Source organism: Chelonoidis abingdonii, chromosome 22 (genome assembly GCF_003597395.2).
Source record: "Chelonoidis abingdonii isolate Lonesome George chromosome 22, CheloAbing_2.0, whole genome shotgun sequence".
NCBI lineage: Eukaryota > Metazoa > Chordata > Testudines > Testudinidae > Chelonoidis > Chelonoidis abingdonii.
In genome coordinates this window covers 22,032,631-22,051,527 of record NC_133790.1, presented here as the reverse complement: position 1 = coordinate 22,051,527, position 18,897 = coordinate 22,032,631, and the positions used below count along the sequence as shown (strand labels likewise).

Below are 18,897 nucleotides of genomic sequence, written 5' to 3'. Positions count from 1 at the left end.
ATAATGTTACTGGCATATTCCCATTATGGGAGGGTCATAATAGCTGGTATGCAGTGTTTACAGTGACCACCAGTTTCAGTGAAGTGGGGGGGGGGGGAGTATGTGAAAAATACAAAGCTTATATTGAAGAGAGAACTGTGTTCTATTTCTCATACACAATGCCAATAATGCACAGGTAAAATATGCATTGGAGAAAATACCACTAGAAACATTCTACACTCAGCAAAATTGTACCTAGGAGAAAAATTACACACACTTGTAAGGCAACTGTATGATTGCTGCTGGCATACAGTTAACACTGCTGTATGACCTTGTGAGGTATTAGCCACCTGCTGAGGCGTGCCTGGACATTGGCTAGTGGGGCTTCTCTGGAGTGGTCAGTGGATTTCATAGCAGCCAGGCCCTTCCTTTCAAGGGGTTAGTAACAGCTACTTTCAGTGCTATAGCTATAGTGTGTAGGCATGGCCGCAGCCCAGCCCCAGCACCGCCTCCTTTTCTCAACTGCTCCGCACTACCCCCACCTCCACCTTTGCAGCAGTAAAATGCAGCATTCGTAGTGCGCATGCGTTTGCCCAGTTGCGTCCTGGGGTGGTTATTTATAGTAAGTGACGTCACCTAGAAATAGAACGCGGGGGAGCAGCGCCTCCTCCCCTCCCCTGCGGTCTGCTCAACTCCGCCCCCTTCTTGCCCTCACAGGGCGCAGGCGCAGGCGCAGGAGGCGGCAACCTTGCGCGAGGCACAGAGTGGGGCGAGAGAGACGCGACTCGCGAGCTGTACAAGCTGGTGAGGGAACAGAGCGAGCGCGCGATCTTCGCCCCGCCAGAGGCACTGAGGTACTTATCAACCTCTGCCCCGCGAGCGCGACGCGCCAACGGCTGCCGAAAAGCCCGACGGTCACTGAGCGCAAGGCGCCAACGGCCGCGGAGTGAGCGCGTTCGCGCGCTAGGTAACCCGTGAAGCGCGAACTCTCCGCTTAGTCCCCGCGTGAGAGTGGTGCCGCTGAGTGCCCAGCCCGGTAGTCACTACGGAAGCGGCCATGGGGGACCGAGAACAGCTGCTGCAGCGAGCCCGCCTGGCCGAGCAGGCGGAAAGATACGACGACATGGCCTCAGCCATGAAGGCGGTGAGTAGGGAGCAAGGTGTTGGCTGCGGGTCCCACGCGGAAGGGAAGCTGGGCAAAGGCGGAGTTGTGGAGAGGGGGATGCAGCCGGCCTTTGGGTCGCACCTGAAGGAGGCAGGGCGCAGTGGAGTCCCGTACCACGGCACACTCGCTGCTGTGTCTCCTCAAGAATCATGGGTAGCGCCTCGTGACTCGGCGCGGGGAGCCTGGGGTCTGTTTCGGCAAAGCTGGGAGTGGAGGGGGATGGTCCGTTTCCAGCAGCCGGAGCCAGTTTCCCCAGCGCTGCAGCGGGGTGTCCAGCCCTTCCGCTCTCCGGCAGCAGTGTGTGAGCCTCCGCCCCGGTACGCTCTTGACATTTCCTCACAGAGGGCGTGTGCTTGGGTGCCTCTCCTCTTTCTTTCTCCGCGGCGCGTGTCCGGGGCAAGCGGATGGCATAATGCTTTTGTCCTTCATTTGCCGGGGGGGGGACTTCCTCTTCCCCACCGATCCTACCCCGCCCCTGTCTGACGCCGGCCCAGGCCCCCCCCCCCATCCTCCGGGGTGGGCCGGAGATGCTGAGTTTGACCTTGGAGTGTTGGTTTAGCGCCTCCAGGTAACCTGGGACCAGTCCTAAAGCTGTAGGTATGGGCTGATGGTGCTGTATGTATGGCCCGGCCAGTCTCTGTGCTTAGAGGTGGGTCTGGAGAAGCCTAACATGGCAAGAGGACCCTTTCCTTTCTAGATGTTTCTGTGGCATCAAGAAGGCATAACTGGAGGAGGCCTTACCCACCAACCTGGGGAGCTTTCATTCAAAGATCGTGTAATAGCTGCATCCAGGAACATAAACACTCACAGCACAAGATCCTTCAAGGCATGCTTTTCTTTTTCTCGAGGCAGTAGAAGAATTTGCTTGCTATATTGTCTACAATCTGTACATAATTTTGAATACTTAAATACATTCAAATAATATTTAAAGGTAGATTAAACCTGCCCCTTTAAAATGAAGCATTTAACAGTAACGTGTACTGAACACGTAATAAACTAGCAAACCAAACTTCTCATGTCTAAACTATATGTGAGATCCAGTGAAGAGTATTTTAGCTTTTAAAAATTAAATATTGAATTAACATTCAATATCCTTCCAGAACATGTCTGCTCTACTTAATTCTTATTTATGATCATATTAATTTGTATTGTGTTAGCACCCAGATGCCCAGCCAATTCATAGCCCTGTTGTGCAGTAGTGCTGTCTAAATAGACAGTCTCTGCCCCAAAGAACTGGGCTTCATGTGGAGTTCATATTATAAAAAAAATCAATCCATCCATGATCCAAAATGTTATAATACATCAGACTCTCAGTTTATATCACATGCCTTTAAAATAAAAATTCAAAAACCTCTCATTCTGTTTGGTACTGATTTTTATGGTCTGCTTTGTATGTAATCTCATACAGCACAACCTCTTATGGCTAATAGAATTCTTACACAAAAGTGCTTTTGGACATGTCTGTAACAGAGCTATTATGTTTGAAGTGAGAAATTATATTAATGGCACTACTAGATTTGCTTATTGAAGTGGGAATGACTCTACCTTTAGAAATACCTTTCATTGCTTATTCTAAAAAAATACTTACTTGTCCAAGCCTATGTACAGGTTTTAGCGAAGTCTATTGGTGACCCAGGAAATACTTGGTAAAATTGGAATAAATTTAATGCAGCTGAAATATTTTTACTATTCAAAATTTCCTATTCAAATATTGGAATGCATGAAATCAGAAGACAAAAGCAGAGTGGAGCTACAGTCTTTCAGGAGATGCTGCAGATAATTAGTGTTTGTCTAATAGACCATTTTTAAATTTAAAAATATTTTGCTATTTTTTTGTCATTCCATCCTGCTTCAAAATCATTTGTCTTTGCTTTCCATATTTCCTTTACCCTCCAATAATGCATATGACAATGCAGTTCCTCTAGGGCTCTAACTTCAATATTTGTTTCAATGCATTGAATTTAGACAAAGGTGCGAATTGCTTCTTTAATATATACCTCACATAAACAATTATAAACATACCTAAAATGGAAGTTAAAATGTTTCCACTTTGTTACAAATGATGAAAACTGTAGTTATTCCTTGAATACAAAAATAGTTAACTCCAGTTTCTCCAAGTATCTTTTGAATAAAATGTTGGTTAGCTGGATACTTTTTTTGCAGGTTTTCATTCTAAAACATGATGCAACTTCTAGAACATCCTTGTACATTTTGGGCAGGTTTTGGGGAAAGAGTGGGAGCTTACGTTTTTATACAAAAGGCAATGTGTTATGTGGGCTCTTACAATTACACACAACTAATGTTTCCTCTAATTTCAGTACATGTAACCTAAACAAAAAGCTTCTATCATTTAAACTAGCCCTACCCCTGTATAAAAGAAACGAATTTACAGAGGGAAATATTTGCTATCTGACAATTACATACACAAATATAAACTGATGTGAATAGTCTTAAACTTGATATGAGGATGCAAAAAAACTTGTGTATAGTGGGAGAAATACATCCCACGTTGTCTGCCAAATAGACTAAAGACTTTAGCAGTATGTTTTCAAGTTAATGGTAGTTTTGTAAAAAGCTTCTTAATGTAGAAATTCTAATAATTTAAACCTTATAGGAAATACTGTATATTTGTTAAAGTAATAGTACAGTCATTAACTGCTGTTGAGTTTTTCTTCTTGGCTGAATGCCAGCTCTTTCCCACCTATCATGATGAGTAGCAAGAGAGGAAGATAAGACTGCGATGTGACAGTGAGTTTGGTTTTCTTTCAGAACCCTAACGTTCCCTCCATGAGAAATACAGTTAAATGTACCTCTGTAAAATGATATTTTGCCAAAGGGTGTGGTACATTCATTTAAGTAAACCCTTCTCTAGGGCTCCAGCAAACTAACATTACTTCGTGTGCTGGACTTCCATATTGACGTTTTTAATTATTATACAGAGAACAGGAACAGGCCATAGCTGTGAAAAAACCAGATATACCAAAAGCATATTTTTATTTACTTTAAATATGGCACTTCACATGTCTGTGATGTTTGAACAATTATATAAAGAAGTAATATTGCATTAAATGCTGCTTTGTTCAAATGAATTTCAGAAATGGTATGAAATACTAACTAATAGCAAAAAGGAGTTAAGCTATTCTGGTGTATTACACTATGAGCTGTAGAACTCAAAATATATGAATTCCTGTGCATTTTGCTCAAGATTTTGATTAGTCTGTATTGCTATTTAATGTAGCAACATAGTGACCATATCTAATAACTTATTCATTTCAAATTAGTGTAAGTAGAACTGAATTATTAATTTGAGAGGAAGTAATCTTGAGTAATACTTGTGTGATATGTGGAATACTGAACTCTTTGCCAAGGCTCACTGCAGATGGAAAGAAAATATATAACATTAATGAATATGGTATACAGACCATTTTCAGTTATATTATTTTTATTTCTTTATATGTATAATAGGGCTCTAACTTAATTTGTAGGGAGCTTTTGAAATTTCCTTTTTCATATAAGGTGTTAAAGAATTTTGACAGACTTGTACGTTCAGTATTACATCCTCTGGCTCTTTTCTCTTTCCAGTGATTGTCCGTTTTTGGTAGTACTGTGTGTGTGGAGAAGCAGGGATGCTTTTGATCTAAGTGCTACCTCTGCCTGCTGCAAGACTATCTAGTGGATACTAAGGGTATGTTTTCAATACAGAGTTAACTCGTGAGATTGGCTTCCAAGTTAGCCTTGTCCAGGTGTGAGCAGCCACACCGCAAAGCCATACCCGGGTTACAGTGTTCTCCCTGATGATGCTGTCACCTGTGTTTCTCTAGGACTTTGGGAGTCATATCCCATGTTCTTTATGCTATGGTAAGCTGAGCCTCTCTGATTCTTTCTGAGTCAGTTGTGAGAGAACTTGGGTGCCCAGTTGGTAAGACCTGGGGAGAAGGGAGTCAAATGGTAGAAAGACATTAGAGAACTGTCAGTACTCATGATTTAGTCAATGTCACCACTGCACAGTATGGCAGTTACCAGCCTGAGTTAAATCGGCACCTGTACTTTAATCTACACTCCCAGACAGGCCAGCTAGCCTGAGTTGAAAGCACAGGTAGACTCAAGTGAGTGGATTTTCTGTGTGGAAGTAGGCTTGGCAAGATGGTCAGTTGAATAGTCAAAAAGGTTACTTGACCACCTCTTATTTGACCATCAAATATTCAGCAAGAATGTCCTGATATAGGTGCCAGCCTATCTTTTTGATTGCATCATGGTGCCTTTCTTTTTTTCTTTGGGGGGAGTGTGTTAGAATTTTATTGTGTTGCATTTTTCTGAGTTAAAATAACTCCGTTAAGTAACCTGTTTTTTGTAAATGAGGTATTACTATCTATCTGAGGCTAATCTTATTGGGGACCATTAAGTCTTATTCCTTTTGTTACGGTTGATACTGTTCTAATACATTAGTGCTTGAAAATATTTGACCATTTTTGATATCTGAAGCTTGACTGGGCAATTGACCAGTTAATTTTGGATTGGTCAAATTTCCAATCTTATGTGAATGGGAGGAGGGTTAAGGGCACACCTGAATAGGAACCTGAGCTAACTGCATGAAGACACACGGTCAGTGGTTCCTTTTCATATTCCTAGCACTGCTGTGGCTTGTACCATAGTAATGTGAGAGCATGCTTTTTGTTGACAATCAGGTAATAGGTAAAGTTTACCAACTGCAAAGCCCAAGAGCCCTCCACCTCCAGGAAGAGATGGCTATGGGTATAGGGTAAGAGAAGCTGCCTTCTGTCCTTCAATTCAGTTTTTTTCAACCATGTGTGGGAGATGGTGAGGTTGAGAAGCTGTCTGCATTACCGTGGACCTCTTCATTACATCAAAATGTGTATCGTTGATCACCAACGAAAATTTATTCCTGCAGTGGGTAAAACAGGAGGTGACACCTTGACAGCCACCTTCTCCCACAGTATACCCTAATACAGTTGGCCACTGAAGAAACTTAAATGTGCAGGCCTGCAACCCTCTGCTTCTCTCACTGAAACAAACTACAGGAGTAATCTGATTTGGAACCTTGAGACTCCTGTTAGATACCCACCCATCCAGAGTTGCAGGTAGCCTTCTAAATGAATGGACAGCAGAGTGAGTGAACAGTAAAATAGTGCAAAAAATCCCTTCCAAAAACACAAATGAGAAAACTGGGCAGGAAAAAGAAAATTGACAGAGTGATAATCTGGGACATAGGGCAAAGGCTACATTACAAAGGAGGGGTACCCATCAGTTGATCACGGGAAGGCAGGGAGTGCTTCTTCAGAAAGTGTAGAGCAGTGTTTCTCAGGGAATGCTTCGCAAACTAGTGCCAGTCCCTGAGATTTTCCCTTACATAGTTTAGGAAGGCAGCAAGCTGGTCCCTGGAATCAAAAAGATTGAGAAACACTGTAGAGAACTCCTCCCACGAGCAGTACAAGAGCAGTGCTGAAATAACTCAGTACATTGTATAGCCTCCTCCTAGCACGAGCTCCTGCTGAGTTGCAGATCTTAAGTCCCTTTTCCTCAGTTGTAGACAACTGACAGGCCAAAAAGCTGAGGTTACAGTGGAGTTTTACTCCACCCAGGCAGCCCTGATAAAAAAACAGGTTTTTCCAAAACTCTGTTGAGATTTAACAGTGAATGGTCACTAATTCTACACTGAGTTGAAGGCACTGTATGTACCACATACTGTATTTTAGTCACCATTGTGTACAGAGTTGAATGTGCCAACGCCTATTTTGAAGGTAATCATGTCGATGTCAGTTTCTGCATGAAACTAATCTGATTATAATCCTGTGGTGAAGGGGTGGGGGGCACGGAACACATAGATTTGGGAGTGGTGTGGGTTTGTTGTATGTATTCCCCATCTAAAACATATATTTTCAGAATATGATTCCAGGTTGAAGATTCATGGTGATGCATAGATAGCTTCAGCATACAGCCTGCAAGATTCCATACCTCTCATGTCTGACAAAGGCAAATGGGAAGTGGTGTTGGGACCACTACTGGGTGAGATAGTTAAAGGTACCCTGTTTACAAAAAAGAAGTGGGGTTTGTTTGTTTTTTTTTACTCTTTTTGTTTCTTTGATATATAAAACAGCCTGAAAGCTCTCATTCTCTCTCACACACTGCAGGTTTCAGATGTATTCTGGAAGTTCTCTCCTCCCTTAATTAAAGGAATGGGTGCTGAATCCTTGATAATGATCTCTAACCACAATATTTGAGAAAAAAACAGGTGGTGGTAACAGTTTTGAACTAAGAATAAAAATAACTGAGTTAATCAGGTTTCATTTCCTTGATACTTGCAATCTTAAAATCCTATTTCCTGTTCCACCATCTGTAGTCTTCCTACGGCAGAAAACTTCTAACATTTTAAAAAGAAAAAAGGATCAGAATGAATCTTACATTAACAAAAACACCTTCCCTTTCAGGCTACCTTAATAAATCATAAAGCAGCAAAAAAAGTACCCACAACGATTTTTAGATTTTTTTATCACCTTTTTAATATCTTTTCTACAAGAAATCAAGGTATTTGCTTCCTTCAACTTAAATGCTGATTATCCTTCATGACCCTGGCTTTGCACTCACTATGGGAATTGCATGTTTTGCCACATGACTTCCCCGATATGGATTTGCAAAGGGACTCTATAGAACAACTGTGTGGAAAGCAAGGCCTATTTGTCATACTATTTTTGGGATGTTGAAGTTACCAAGCTGTTCTTAAATTTCCTTTAACAGGAAAAAAAATTCTTGAAATGTATGTATGGCCGAACAAAATCTTCTGATTTCCTGTGAAACCCCTCACTTAATGTAGCATTGGAGTATGATACAAAGACACTGCTGATTCCTTGCTTAGTGGCATTACAGTGATGGGTATGAATTGGATGTCCATACTGCTGCTTCTGTATCTTTCAGCAGCCTCTCTTCCAGTTGACCTGCTTGCAGAAATGACTTAAGAGATTTCCAGAGAGTGGTGTTGAGGAAACTTCTTATTTGCCTTGAGATTGCTGCTTATGTGGTATACCACTCGATTCTGTTCTGTCAGTTCCTCCTGCTCAGTACATAATAGGTCACTAGGAGAAATATTAAGACAGTTTGAGGTATGTAGCCATATGTGCTGGTGATACCCAGTTCAATCTTTTAATCAAATCCATTAGGTGGCTATCTGTGAGAAGATCCTGGATAATGGTTTTTTTTCTCACTGGTGCCTCTGGTGAGGAAGGTGCAGCCTTCCTCTTGTGTAATACATGTTCCATTTAGCCTCATGCTTGTGACTTGTTTGTGCTCCTAAACACATTTTTGGAGCTTCAGGTGATACAGAATCTAGTGGCTCACTAACTGGTGCTTCTTGTGTGGAGCATGTTAGACCTTTGTTCTGGAAGTTGCACAGCCTACTATTTTTCTTGTCGGTATAACAAATTGTGTTCATTTTGAGCTATAAAAGCATGTCTGGTTTGGATCCTGGCTGTTGTGTAGACTGATGCTTTATGTGAAAATTAAGATCCACTGAGACACTTAAGTCAGTTTTAAAGATTATTTGCCAGGGGTTTGGAGGAAAGTGTTCTCAGTTGAGCTCTTTTGATGCTACGAGCTTCCCTGTGTTGGTCTGATCGTCAGTTTGACTTTTGCACCAGTCCCCTAAGTATTCTAGTTACCCACGCTTTTGCTTAATGGAGGGTATGTACATAACTTGAGTTTCTGTTGTGATTGGAGAGGGAGAGTTCTTCAGTTATTTTTGTCAAATGGCTTAGCAAATTAGTACATATTAATTACAGTCCAGTATCCATGTGTTATAACACACTTTATTTTCAACTTTCACATTTTTTAAATTTTCATTATGCACACAGTTGTGGGAAACTAGGGATGCTTAAGTTTGAAGTGGAAATAAAGGCCTTGGAAAGTGGAGAGAAACTAAGCGGGAGGGAGAGATAAAGACAGGAGCATGAGAAGCATGGGCATAGAAAGAAGTTGGACAGCTGATGGGTTACATTAGCTTTAAGAAATATGCTATCGATACAATGAACTGAGGCTAAAGATGGTGTATAATTTCTCTAAATAGCAAGCACAACACACAGTTTTGCTTTGGTTTTCAATACAATTGTCTGTTTAAATGAAGATGTTATTAAAGAGGTCTGTAGTTGGTTCTTGAGAACCTAGCTTTCCCTAGGTTGCCTTGGAAAATGCTGCTCCCTGTCATACTCTTAAACTTTGAGTCACTGAGCTGTATGGAGGAATGGGTAGCAAGCACATACTAAAGAAGTTAGTTACTGTCTCTACAGAGATTCTCATGGCAATAATGGTTGCACCACATTTAAAATTCTAATTTTTCATTAAGATGGACTATTTTATATCTGAAAAGTTAGACACCATTCTTGAATAGTTTATGGGTTACTGCGGTACTCTAGGAATAGAAGTTATCCTCTTGAATTTGGCAAGGAGAAATTTAAATTTCTGATTTCGTTATTTGTAGCTTGCCTGTATATTGCAGTGTAAATATTTAAATTTCTTTTAATAGTTATGATATCATGTTGGCTTCGTGCATTGGCAATGGGAAGCAACAATTTGCTTTGCCACATTAGGTTTTTCTCCACAGTTGTCACAAATTTTTAATATGGTGTTGCTAATGAAATATGCTTAGTATTGTAGACTCAGATAAGTCAAAGCATTTGCATTCACCAGGAACCACCCCCCAGTTTAGAACCTCCAATTGTTTGCTAAAATAGAACTGATCCTTATCTATAGACTCTAGAAACTTTCTTCACAAACTATTGTAGAGTGCAGTGAATCAAATGTATTATAAATATACGATATTTAAAAATATTACTGAAGCTTCATGAGTCAGTAACAATTCATTGTGTAATTATTGCAATATGTGTTTTTAATTTACTCCCAAGGAATATTCCTCTGTCTTTTGAACTTTCCAATTTACTCCATTTTATATAATTTCTTCCCTTACCCAGGTTTGAAATCCTGGGTTGCAACCACCATTTTAGCAGAAAACAGGACAAATTTTAATCAGATTGTGCGAATTACAGTTCCGAAGGTGCAGTGAAGGACGTGTTGTGGAGCAGTACAACCCAGTTCTCCTCCAGTGGCTGAGCATACCGTTCCTTCAGCATGCACCTTGGACCCCACAGCAGGGTTGAATATGGAGAGGAACTGCATTGTCTGGCACTGCCCTGTACTTCCACTAGGCTGTTGGGCAGTATAACACATGTGAATTCAATAGGAAAAGCAAGTAGTGTATTTGCCTTTTTGGAAAGACTTTCCAAATCAGTTGTCTTCCTCTTGAATACTTCTGCATCTTGCCAGTTAGATGCACGCTGTTCAGTGGCTGTTCTTAAGACTCCTTGATGAGACTTAAAAGTGTAGTATAAATGTTTACAAATACCTTAGGGAGATGGTATGGTAAAGTTTAAAGTGAAATATGAATTTTTTAAAGGAATTGACTTGCACTCAGGTCTTCAATTTTGGTTAAGGTGAACAAGAACGCTATCATATCTAGAAGGAATTTTTTCCTTTTGCAGTTTTTAAATTAGTCATATTGAATGATGGCATTTTCTTCTTCCTCAAAGCCAACCTATTTTAAGTTGATCTTTCTATGTATATTTGCAGGTGACTGAGCTGAATGAGCCCCTCTCCAATGAAGATAGAAACCTGCTGTCTGTAGCCTACAAGAATGTTGTTGGGGCTAGACGATCTTCCTGGCGAGTCATCAGCAGCATAGAGCAGAAAACTATGGCGGATGGGAATGAGAAGAAGCTGGAAAAAGTTAAAGCATACAGGGAGAAGATAGAAAAGGAGCTGGAGACAGTCTGCAATGATGTTTTGGCCCTCTTAGATAAGTTCTTGATCAAGAACTGCAATGACTTCCAGTATGAGAGCAAGGTCTTTTATCTGAAAATGAAAGGAGATTACTACCGCTATTTGGCAGAAGTTGCTGCTGGTGAGAAGAAGAACAGTGTTGTGGAAGCTTCAGAGGCTGCTTATAAAGAAGCTTTTGAAATCAGCAAAGAGCACATGCAGCCCACTCACCCGATAAGGCTTGGGTTGGCACTCAACTTCTCAGTGTTCTACTATGAAATCCAGAATGCACCTGAGCAGGCCTGCCTTTTAGCCAAACAAGCCTTTGATGATGCCATAGCTGAGCTGGACACACTAAATGAGGATTCCTACAAGGACTCCACGCTTATCATGCAGTTACTTCGAGACAACCTCACTCTCTGGACAAGTGACCAGCAGGATGAGGAAGCAGGAGAGGGCAATAACTAAAGAGCTTTCATCCCAGCCCTTCATCATCTCCTCCACCATCCCCATTATCACCATCCCACAATATTTCCTTGCCACAGTTTCACTAAATATCTAGCGCTAAGCATATCTGTATTGTCAGCACAGCTGTTCAGATCTGCAGTCCACTTTATCAGGAGGCAGTTCTGGATAAGTCTTCATGAGCATTGCTGGATTGATTGATTGATCTGCTCTGTTTATCATAGTTGCACTTGAATGGTGCAGAAAGATGCGTATTAAAGAGGCATTTTAGTTTGCCTATTGATTATCAAATATGGGCAAGAATAATGGAAAGTGAATTAATCAAAAGTCTAATCTTAAATTTTCCTTTTGAAATGAGCTGATAGTGTTTTGTTGAGCAGTACATCTTGTGCATGCAAAGCAAATTAGCCGCCCTGAAAACTTTTTCAACCAATGAAAACAGTTAAAAAGCTGATGTGAGGTGACAACTTAATTCTATTTATCAGCTTACAAACTGTTCAGAATGTGAGGTTTTGGTAGCAACTTGCTTTTTGCCTCTCTAACTTATGATGTGCACAGACTTTCATTTAATGCAATGCATCTACTTAAAAGTTTTGATACTTGTAACCTTTTTTGCAGTTGTTTTGAAAAATCATGAATTTATTTTTTGTAAACTCTTTGGCTGTTTAGTTGTCTGTGTATTCTGACAGCTCCATGTCAGTGTTAGCCCATGTTAAGATGGATGACTCTCTGAGATGCCAGACTTCTAAATTTAATGTTTTGGAATTAAATGAATAAAATAAAATGCTGCTTTGGAAATATTATCTCAACATGAGCTGTCCTGTCATCTTTTTATAAGAATGGAGATTTATAGAGGTGTCCAGCCTGCAAATGCAGTCCTAAATACATTGAAGAAAATGTAGCAATCCAAACTAAATATGTAACATTGCTCACCTATATCCCAGTGGGGCTGCCAATTGCATAATTAGTGCAGTAACTTGCTAGTTCAACTGTAGTTCAAGCCTGCCGGTCAATGTTTACAAGATTCTAAAGAGTATTGCTTGTTGACATACTAATTAGGTAAGAAAAGACTTGTATATACTGCTTCTGTCCATGCAGACTTTTACATTTTTTTCCTTAGAAATTACAGCCAAGTTGCTTATACCAATTAATGAGTTTTGAATTAAATTTCTTTAACAGAAACCATAGCATTATCTTAGACTTGTCTATACAAACAAAATGCAATCATGTTGCTTAATTAGTGTTGGATCTTAAGGAGTTCCTCTCAAACTAACCTAAATCTGATCCCCCAAATTCACTCATTTGCTGTATCTCCACTTATAAATTAGTTAATATGTATTGATTCCTTGTGTGCTCTTGCATTAACCTATTTAGTCATGTTCTTTTCTGACCTCAGACACATTTTTATCCATAACAGGCCATCACCCCTCACCCTGTGGTTTAACTTCAGCCTGAGGTCACTGTTCTGTCTAGCCAGCTTCTGCAGAAGGCAGCAGTCTCGTTCTGGAGTGGAGTTGAGCTGGCTGAGTCTTGGCTGAATAAAGACACCTTTTTTCTGACTCAGCAACTGACCAGGCAGCCACAGAGGTCTCAGAGAGGAATTGCTTGACACCCTGCTTCTCTCACCAGTTGCTCACAGCTAACAATGTCCTATGTAGAGGGAGGAATATTCAGCTGATGAGTAGCATACTTTACCCACCCAATTTCTACTGTGCAAGGCTGTGGTCGTCTCAGAAACAGCTGCTGTTCTGAGCAGCTTCATCCTATGTCCTTTCTGTGTTAAAACCTACTAAGTTCAATTACACTTTGTCAGCTATGTTTATCTGTTGCAGTATTAAAAACACCTCCATTTCTGCCTATGCTACAGTTAAAAACGTTATAATACAAGTAATACTGTTATAACTGCATGCTATGCAGCTATTAAAAATGGTTACAAGTGTTACCAGGAGGAGACAGCAGCTGTATGGTCATATCTGTGAGCAATTTGAGGAGGGAAAGGGTGTTTTCTAAGAAGTTATGTGGGGAGGTAGCAGCCTTATAGGGATTGAAGAGTACTTCCTGCAAGAGTTACCCTGGACAGTGGAAGACTATAATTGAAGGTGCGTGAATACTCTGTGTGGCATCAATTTGGCTGGAGGGAAGATAGGGCTGTGCACAGGAGAGAGGTATGTGTGAGGTGGTGATGCTTCTTCCCTTAAACATTTGCAAGACTATGGGGGAAAACACTTTTTTTCAAATACTAAAGGAATGCCCTTGGATAACTTTTCTTGAGACCTTATGAGAGAACCTTTTATCAAAACCTTTTTCAAAGCCTCTGGAAATTACATCCATTAGTTTTCAGAGAATTATATAAACGGTTGATTTAAAAACTCATTTTATTCTTAATTTAGACATGTTTGTTTTTCTCCGTGAGCTACTCATCTAGGTGCTTTATTTCACAAATAAAATTTTTTTTCATAATCCTCTTGTGACCTCAGGGTAATATTAACAGGGTTGATGGATCCTTGTGTTGGAGCCCTTAGAAACTTACTCACCTATTCCCTTTACTACCTACCAATGAAGACTGACTTTTTGGCAGCTGTTGCATCAATCTGAAGGGTAGGGGAGAACTGGGCCCTAATGGCAGGTCCCCCTTACACAATGTATCATAAGGACAGGGTTATTCTGAGGCCTCATGCTAAGTACTTGCCCAGACTTGTTTGAGTTTCATGTGAATCAATTCATTCATCTAGTCATCTTCAAGCTTCACCCAGCTGTGGGGAAAGTTACTACATCAAATATGTGATGTTTAAGGGTATTCTGATACTGTAACAGGACAAAATCATTCAGGAACACACTGGCATTCATTTGCTGAAAGGGTTATGGGTCAGGCAGTAACAAATTATCAAAACCGATCACTGCATAAGAACATGTGAGTTAGCCAGGTTTGATCCATCTAACCACATCAGCACTTTCCACTGGAGCTTCGTCAGCCTCTACTGTCTGTTTGGCAGATGTCCTTATTTCTGAAATCTAGATCAGCTTTTTAGAGCTTGGTCCACAACTTTTCAAGACAATATTCTGGTAGGGCTGTCCTGTAGTCTAAGTAGTACTCCCATTTCTCCCCATTCTCTTTATGGTAAATGTGGTTCTCTGAGATGTATTGTCCATATGGTCACTCTTGGGCTGCATACTTTTTTTGGCCAGCAGTGTCTGTTGGAGCTGGGCCTCCCTATTGGCGCAAAGAATGGACTCAACTGTCCCTCAGTTCTTCCTTTAGCCATACAGAATCCCAAAGGAATAGGGCTCTGTAGTAGCAGGGAAGGAGGTTGGGTCATGGAATCCATGTGGGCAACATATTTCTAAGAACCATGTTAATGTAAGGTGGGCAACTATTCTTTCTGTTGAACAACTTTTCTAAAGTAACTCTCCAACGCTGTATTTCCGTTGGATAAAAACTCATGTTTCTAGCCTCTCCCCATGACAGTCCAGTCTCTCATACTCAAATCCATAATATGGGTTGGTTGGGCTATAGTCTATTCATAGGTGAACAGAGCTGCCATTGTCTATCCAAAGAGAGACAGCATGCATATTGTCTTTACTTACATGGACGTCTCAGCATCTGGCACGAATTGCGTATTAGTCCTGGGAACGTTGTTTGCCACTATGGTGAACTTCAGCATTTGCACAGAATGATGGCTGGAGGTGAAAGACTGCTCTTACTAAAGGGGTTGTTGATTTTAAAAATGCATGCAATTAACATAATTTAAATGATAATATAGAATTAAGGTGTGGGAGAAAACTACTGATAATGTAACCTACCAAATAGTCTGTAACCTTTGGGGCCAGTTTGAAATCCTTACACATACCTATTGGAGGGAGGAGGAGGTGGCAGCGGCAGTGGGTACCAGAGGAAAAAAATGAATTTGGATGCTCTGGGTTCCACCTGTAAGGCAACATACATATATTTTATCCTGTTTTGTTTGGAAAATATTGTATAGATCTCTCTACACCCATAAATACTAAACTATTTTAGCACTGCTGTCCAAAATAAAGCAAAAACATCAAACCTAAAGTAACATGCATCTGAAACAAATATTTATTTTAAAGGAGATAGAATTAAAACTTAGATTCCACTACAAATCACATTTATGCTTGAACCTTCTCGTGTAATAGTCTCTCTAAAGTGTACTATAGACTGTTTTATTAATGCTCCCCAAATCACACTGGTTCTCTTCCAAAAGCATACCCTTCATCCAGAGTGTAAAAGCTGACCCTGGCAACTACCACTGCATAAATCTGACGATAAGTGCTTCAAAAATCCCATGCTTGTGGTTTAATATAAATGCCTAGGAACTTACATTTTATAATGACCATTTCCTTTTATGTATCATATTCACTTTTTTCCCTTTTAAAATTGCAACAAAAGACAGCAATTATCAGATACTCTGCTTTAGGTTCCCAATCCTGCAGAGATTTGCACACATTCTTAATTTTGCATGTGCAAAGTGTCTGAAATTAAGCGTATGTGCCAATCTTTGCCAAATCTGAGGCTATGGGTGTAATAGTACAGTTTTTTGAAGAGATTAATATGGAAAAACATGAAGTACTTAAAGCTCCATGTGGATATAAGGGGGTCTTAGTTCTGAGTCTTTTTCTTAGGGTGTTGGGATAGATGGATTTTTTATTTTTGTTTGTTTTGTTTTGCTTCAAAAACTCTCTTCCTGGCTTTGCAATGTTTTATTTGTTAAAGAGCCAGTGTCTGAAGGAATAAGGTATTATAGACATCCACCATTCACTGATATATCAGAGTACCTCACAAGAAAATAATTAGTTGCGTTACTGAGATATGATTCTCTTTCTGACAAGCTAATACAATGTGGTATTTCCTCAGCATTTTACAATGGTGGTTAACATTCACAATCACGTCCGTAAGAATAACATGTAGATGTGATCTTCAAGGCCACTTGCATGGGGCCTACCTAAAGGTCAGTTGCTCACTGGGGTCTCTTCATGCTTATGCTTTCAGATAGAGAAACGTTAGTGGAATTTGGTCTGTGTGTAAGGTGTGCTGGGAAATACTTTAAGGGGGGCAAGGAACCTAAAGGGCTATAAGAATTTCCTCCTCTATCCCACTAGAAATTCAGGACCCATGAGTGGGTACCCAGTGAAATAGCTTCAGAGAAGAGCAAATAGCAGCTAAGCAATATGTTTCATAGGAGGAAGGGAAAAATGATTAAGGAGAATAAGATTGCTAACAAAAGTGTGCACCACCAGACCAGACTTCCTTTGTTACAGTCTCATTAACAAAGAGGATTCTTCTGGAGATCCATGTTTGCAAGGTATTGATATAAAATTATAATTTATAAATATGAAATTTAAAAAACTATAAAATGTTATAAGCAATAAACTTTGAGTAATAAAAGGTTAAAGATGAGACTCTAGAGAACCACTCAGTCATTGGATTCCAAGGCTATAAGCCCTGGGATCTTCAGGTATTTCCTTCTTCATGGGGCTAGGTGTCCATACAATATTTTGTGGAAAGATGAATAACGAAGGACAGCAACTAATATGTCTGCCTGAAAACATTGGTTTAGGTGGATAATCTTACTACAAGGTAGAATAGTCTAAATTTTAGCAGTCAACAAATTTTTTTTTCAGAGTTTTTTCTAGTAAAGGTAGTCTCTTTGGATCGCTCTGAATACCAAATAGCATGTTTGAAAGGTAGTCCTAATAGTCTGTTCTCTTGTCTATATTACTATAGCTACTTTAATAGTTTCCGCCAGGTAGGTAAACATAAATTATTACTTTTATTTACAGGTTCCAATACTACTGTTCATGGTACAAGAATGCAACAATAAGGGGAAAAAAACATGCGGGAGGAAACAAAATATCTTGAACCAACATGTAAGTAGTTGTGGGGTGGAAACCCGTGTGACTTTGAGTTATAACTTTTACCTCTTTCCTCATCTATAATTCCAATACTCTGATGGTTTTACATTCCTCAATTTGTGTGGAGATTTGACAGTTGGATCCCATGATAGATCATACTGTACAGCATGTAACTTTGTCATATTTTTCAGTCTTTGGCAAGATGACTGAGCCTTTTTGGGCTAAGTACTCAGCCCTTCAGTGTACTAAAAAATTTGGTTTTGTTTTGCTCTCATCAAAGATTGTTCCAAAACTGACCTTAACTGCCTTTTCATTCACCTCTGCAGAGCTAGCTTCTAGAATTTATATCCTATGTTTCCTTGGTAATGGCATGCAACCAGGGTATTATTCCACAGCACCTGGTCATTCAGTTTCACAATGTGATTGTGAGAGTCTGTAAGTCCTCTAAAGGTCATATAACTCTATGTATAGGGTAAAATATTTGAACAAAGAGAATGTCTACACTTTAAAATGCTACAGCAGCACATCTGTATCTCCTGGAGAAGTGGTAGCTAGGTCAATGAAGAATTCTTCCATTGACCTAGCACTGTCTACACTGGTGATTATGTTGGTTTTAGCTACATCTCTCGGGTGTGGATTTTTCACACATTAATACAGCTATGTCTCTCAGGGATAAGTTCCTAGTGTAGACCAGCTCTGAATGGGACCTGCCTGATGTCAGCTCTGATAATTTTTATAGGATATGAAAGGTAAAGGGATGTGGCTCCCTGGCTATAGAGAGAACTTCTGTTCTAGTCTGCTCTTCTAAGGATTTTGTCCCATGTCAGTGGTGTACTTGGACTAAATTACACAGTCATTAGGATCTGGAGTTTTGATTTATCCTCCTTACCCCTTTCACATTTCCTTTAATGATTGGAATTGTGGCCATACCTCTGAAATGCCTTATTTGGCTGCATTTGATATATTTTGAGCTGACAAATAGCTATAAAAGCCATCCAAAGGATAGTTACAGGTAATAAAAAAGAAACCAACCACTTTTAGCCAAAGTTTAAAATCTCAGAACATAAAGTATATCGCTGTAATAACCACTGGAATCAATGGTTACTGAACCCCACTGTGTGACAGGGGTATACTCTTTTTGTAATCCTGATCTGATTTTGGGTGACTGGGAACAGGAAATAAAGATAAGTCTCTTGGCAGCCCTCCTATATGTGACACCTTTACTACAGTTGCTGCTTTAATGTGAAATATTTTGCTTTGGTCACAGCAAGTTTGTTTCTTTGATATTTTGATTTTGTTGGTAACTCTCCCCAAACTATCTCAAGGAGAGTGTGAGCCTCTGAAGTCCCTTTCCAACATGCTTTCTTCATATTTAAATGCTGAAGGCAGGTTCATTGTGGTATGACTGATGGGGAAATTGTCGGTTTCCACAGTTTAAGCATTAATCTGATTTTGTCTTTACATAAACTTAATCTAATTGCTTTAAGTACTGAAGAGTGCAAGGAATATTTTTTTGCATTGCCAGTCTCCATTCATATCATACTAGAATATCAAGCACAATTTCTCTTTTGTTTGTTTTAATAGTTCTCCACACCCTG

General features: G+C 40.1%; 1 protein-coding gene across 1 annotated transcript; it reads left to right on the top strand.

Annotated features, from left to right (window-relative positions):
* Nucleotides 1-710: 710 nt before the first annotated feature.
* YWHAH (tyrosine 3-monooxygenase/tryptophan 5-monooxygenase activation protein eta) lies at nt 711-12,237 on the top strand. Its single transcript, XM_032785197.2, has 2 exons — nt 711-1,123; nt 10,775-12,237. Exons 1-2 carry the CDS (start codon nt 1,037-1,039, stop codon nt 11,429-11,431), a joined length of 744 nt encoding a protein of 247 aa, XP_032641088.1. The 5' UTR covers nt 711-1,036; the 3' UTR covers nt 11,432-12,237.
* The last annotated feature ends 6,660 nt before the right edge of the window (nt 12,238-18,897 follow it).

Coding starts and splice junctions, on each gene's coding strand:
- YWHAH (XM_032785197.2), top strand. CDS start 1,037: ATGGGGGACCGAGAACAGCTGCTGCAGCGAGCCCGCCTGGCCGAGCAG. Junction 1,124..10,774: donor TGGCCTCAGCCATGAAGGCG/GTGAGTAGGGAG, acceptor GTATATTTGCAG/GTGACTGAGCTGAATGAGCC.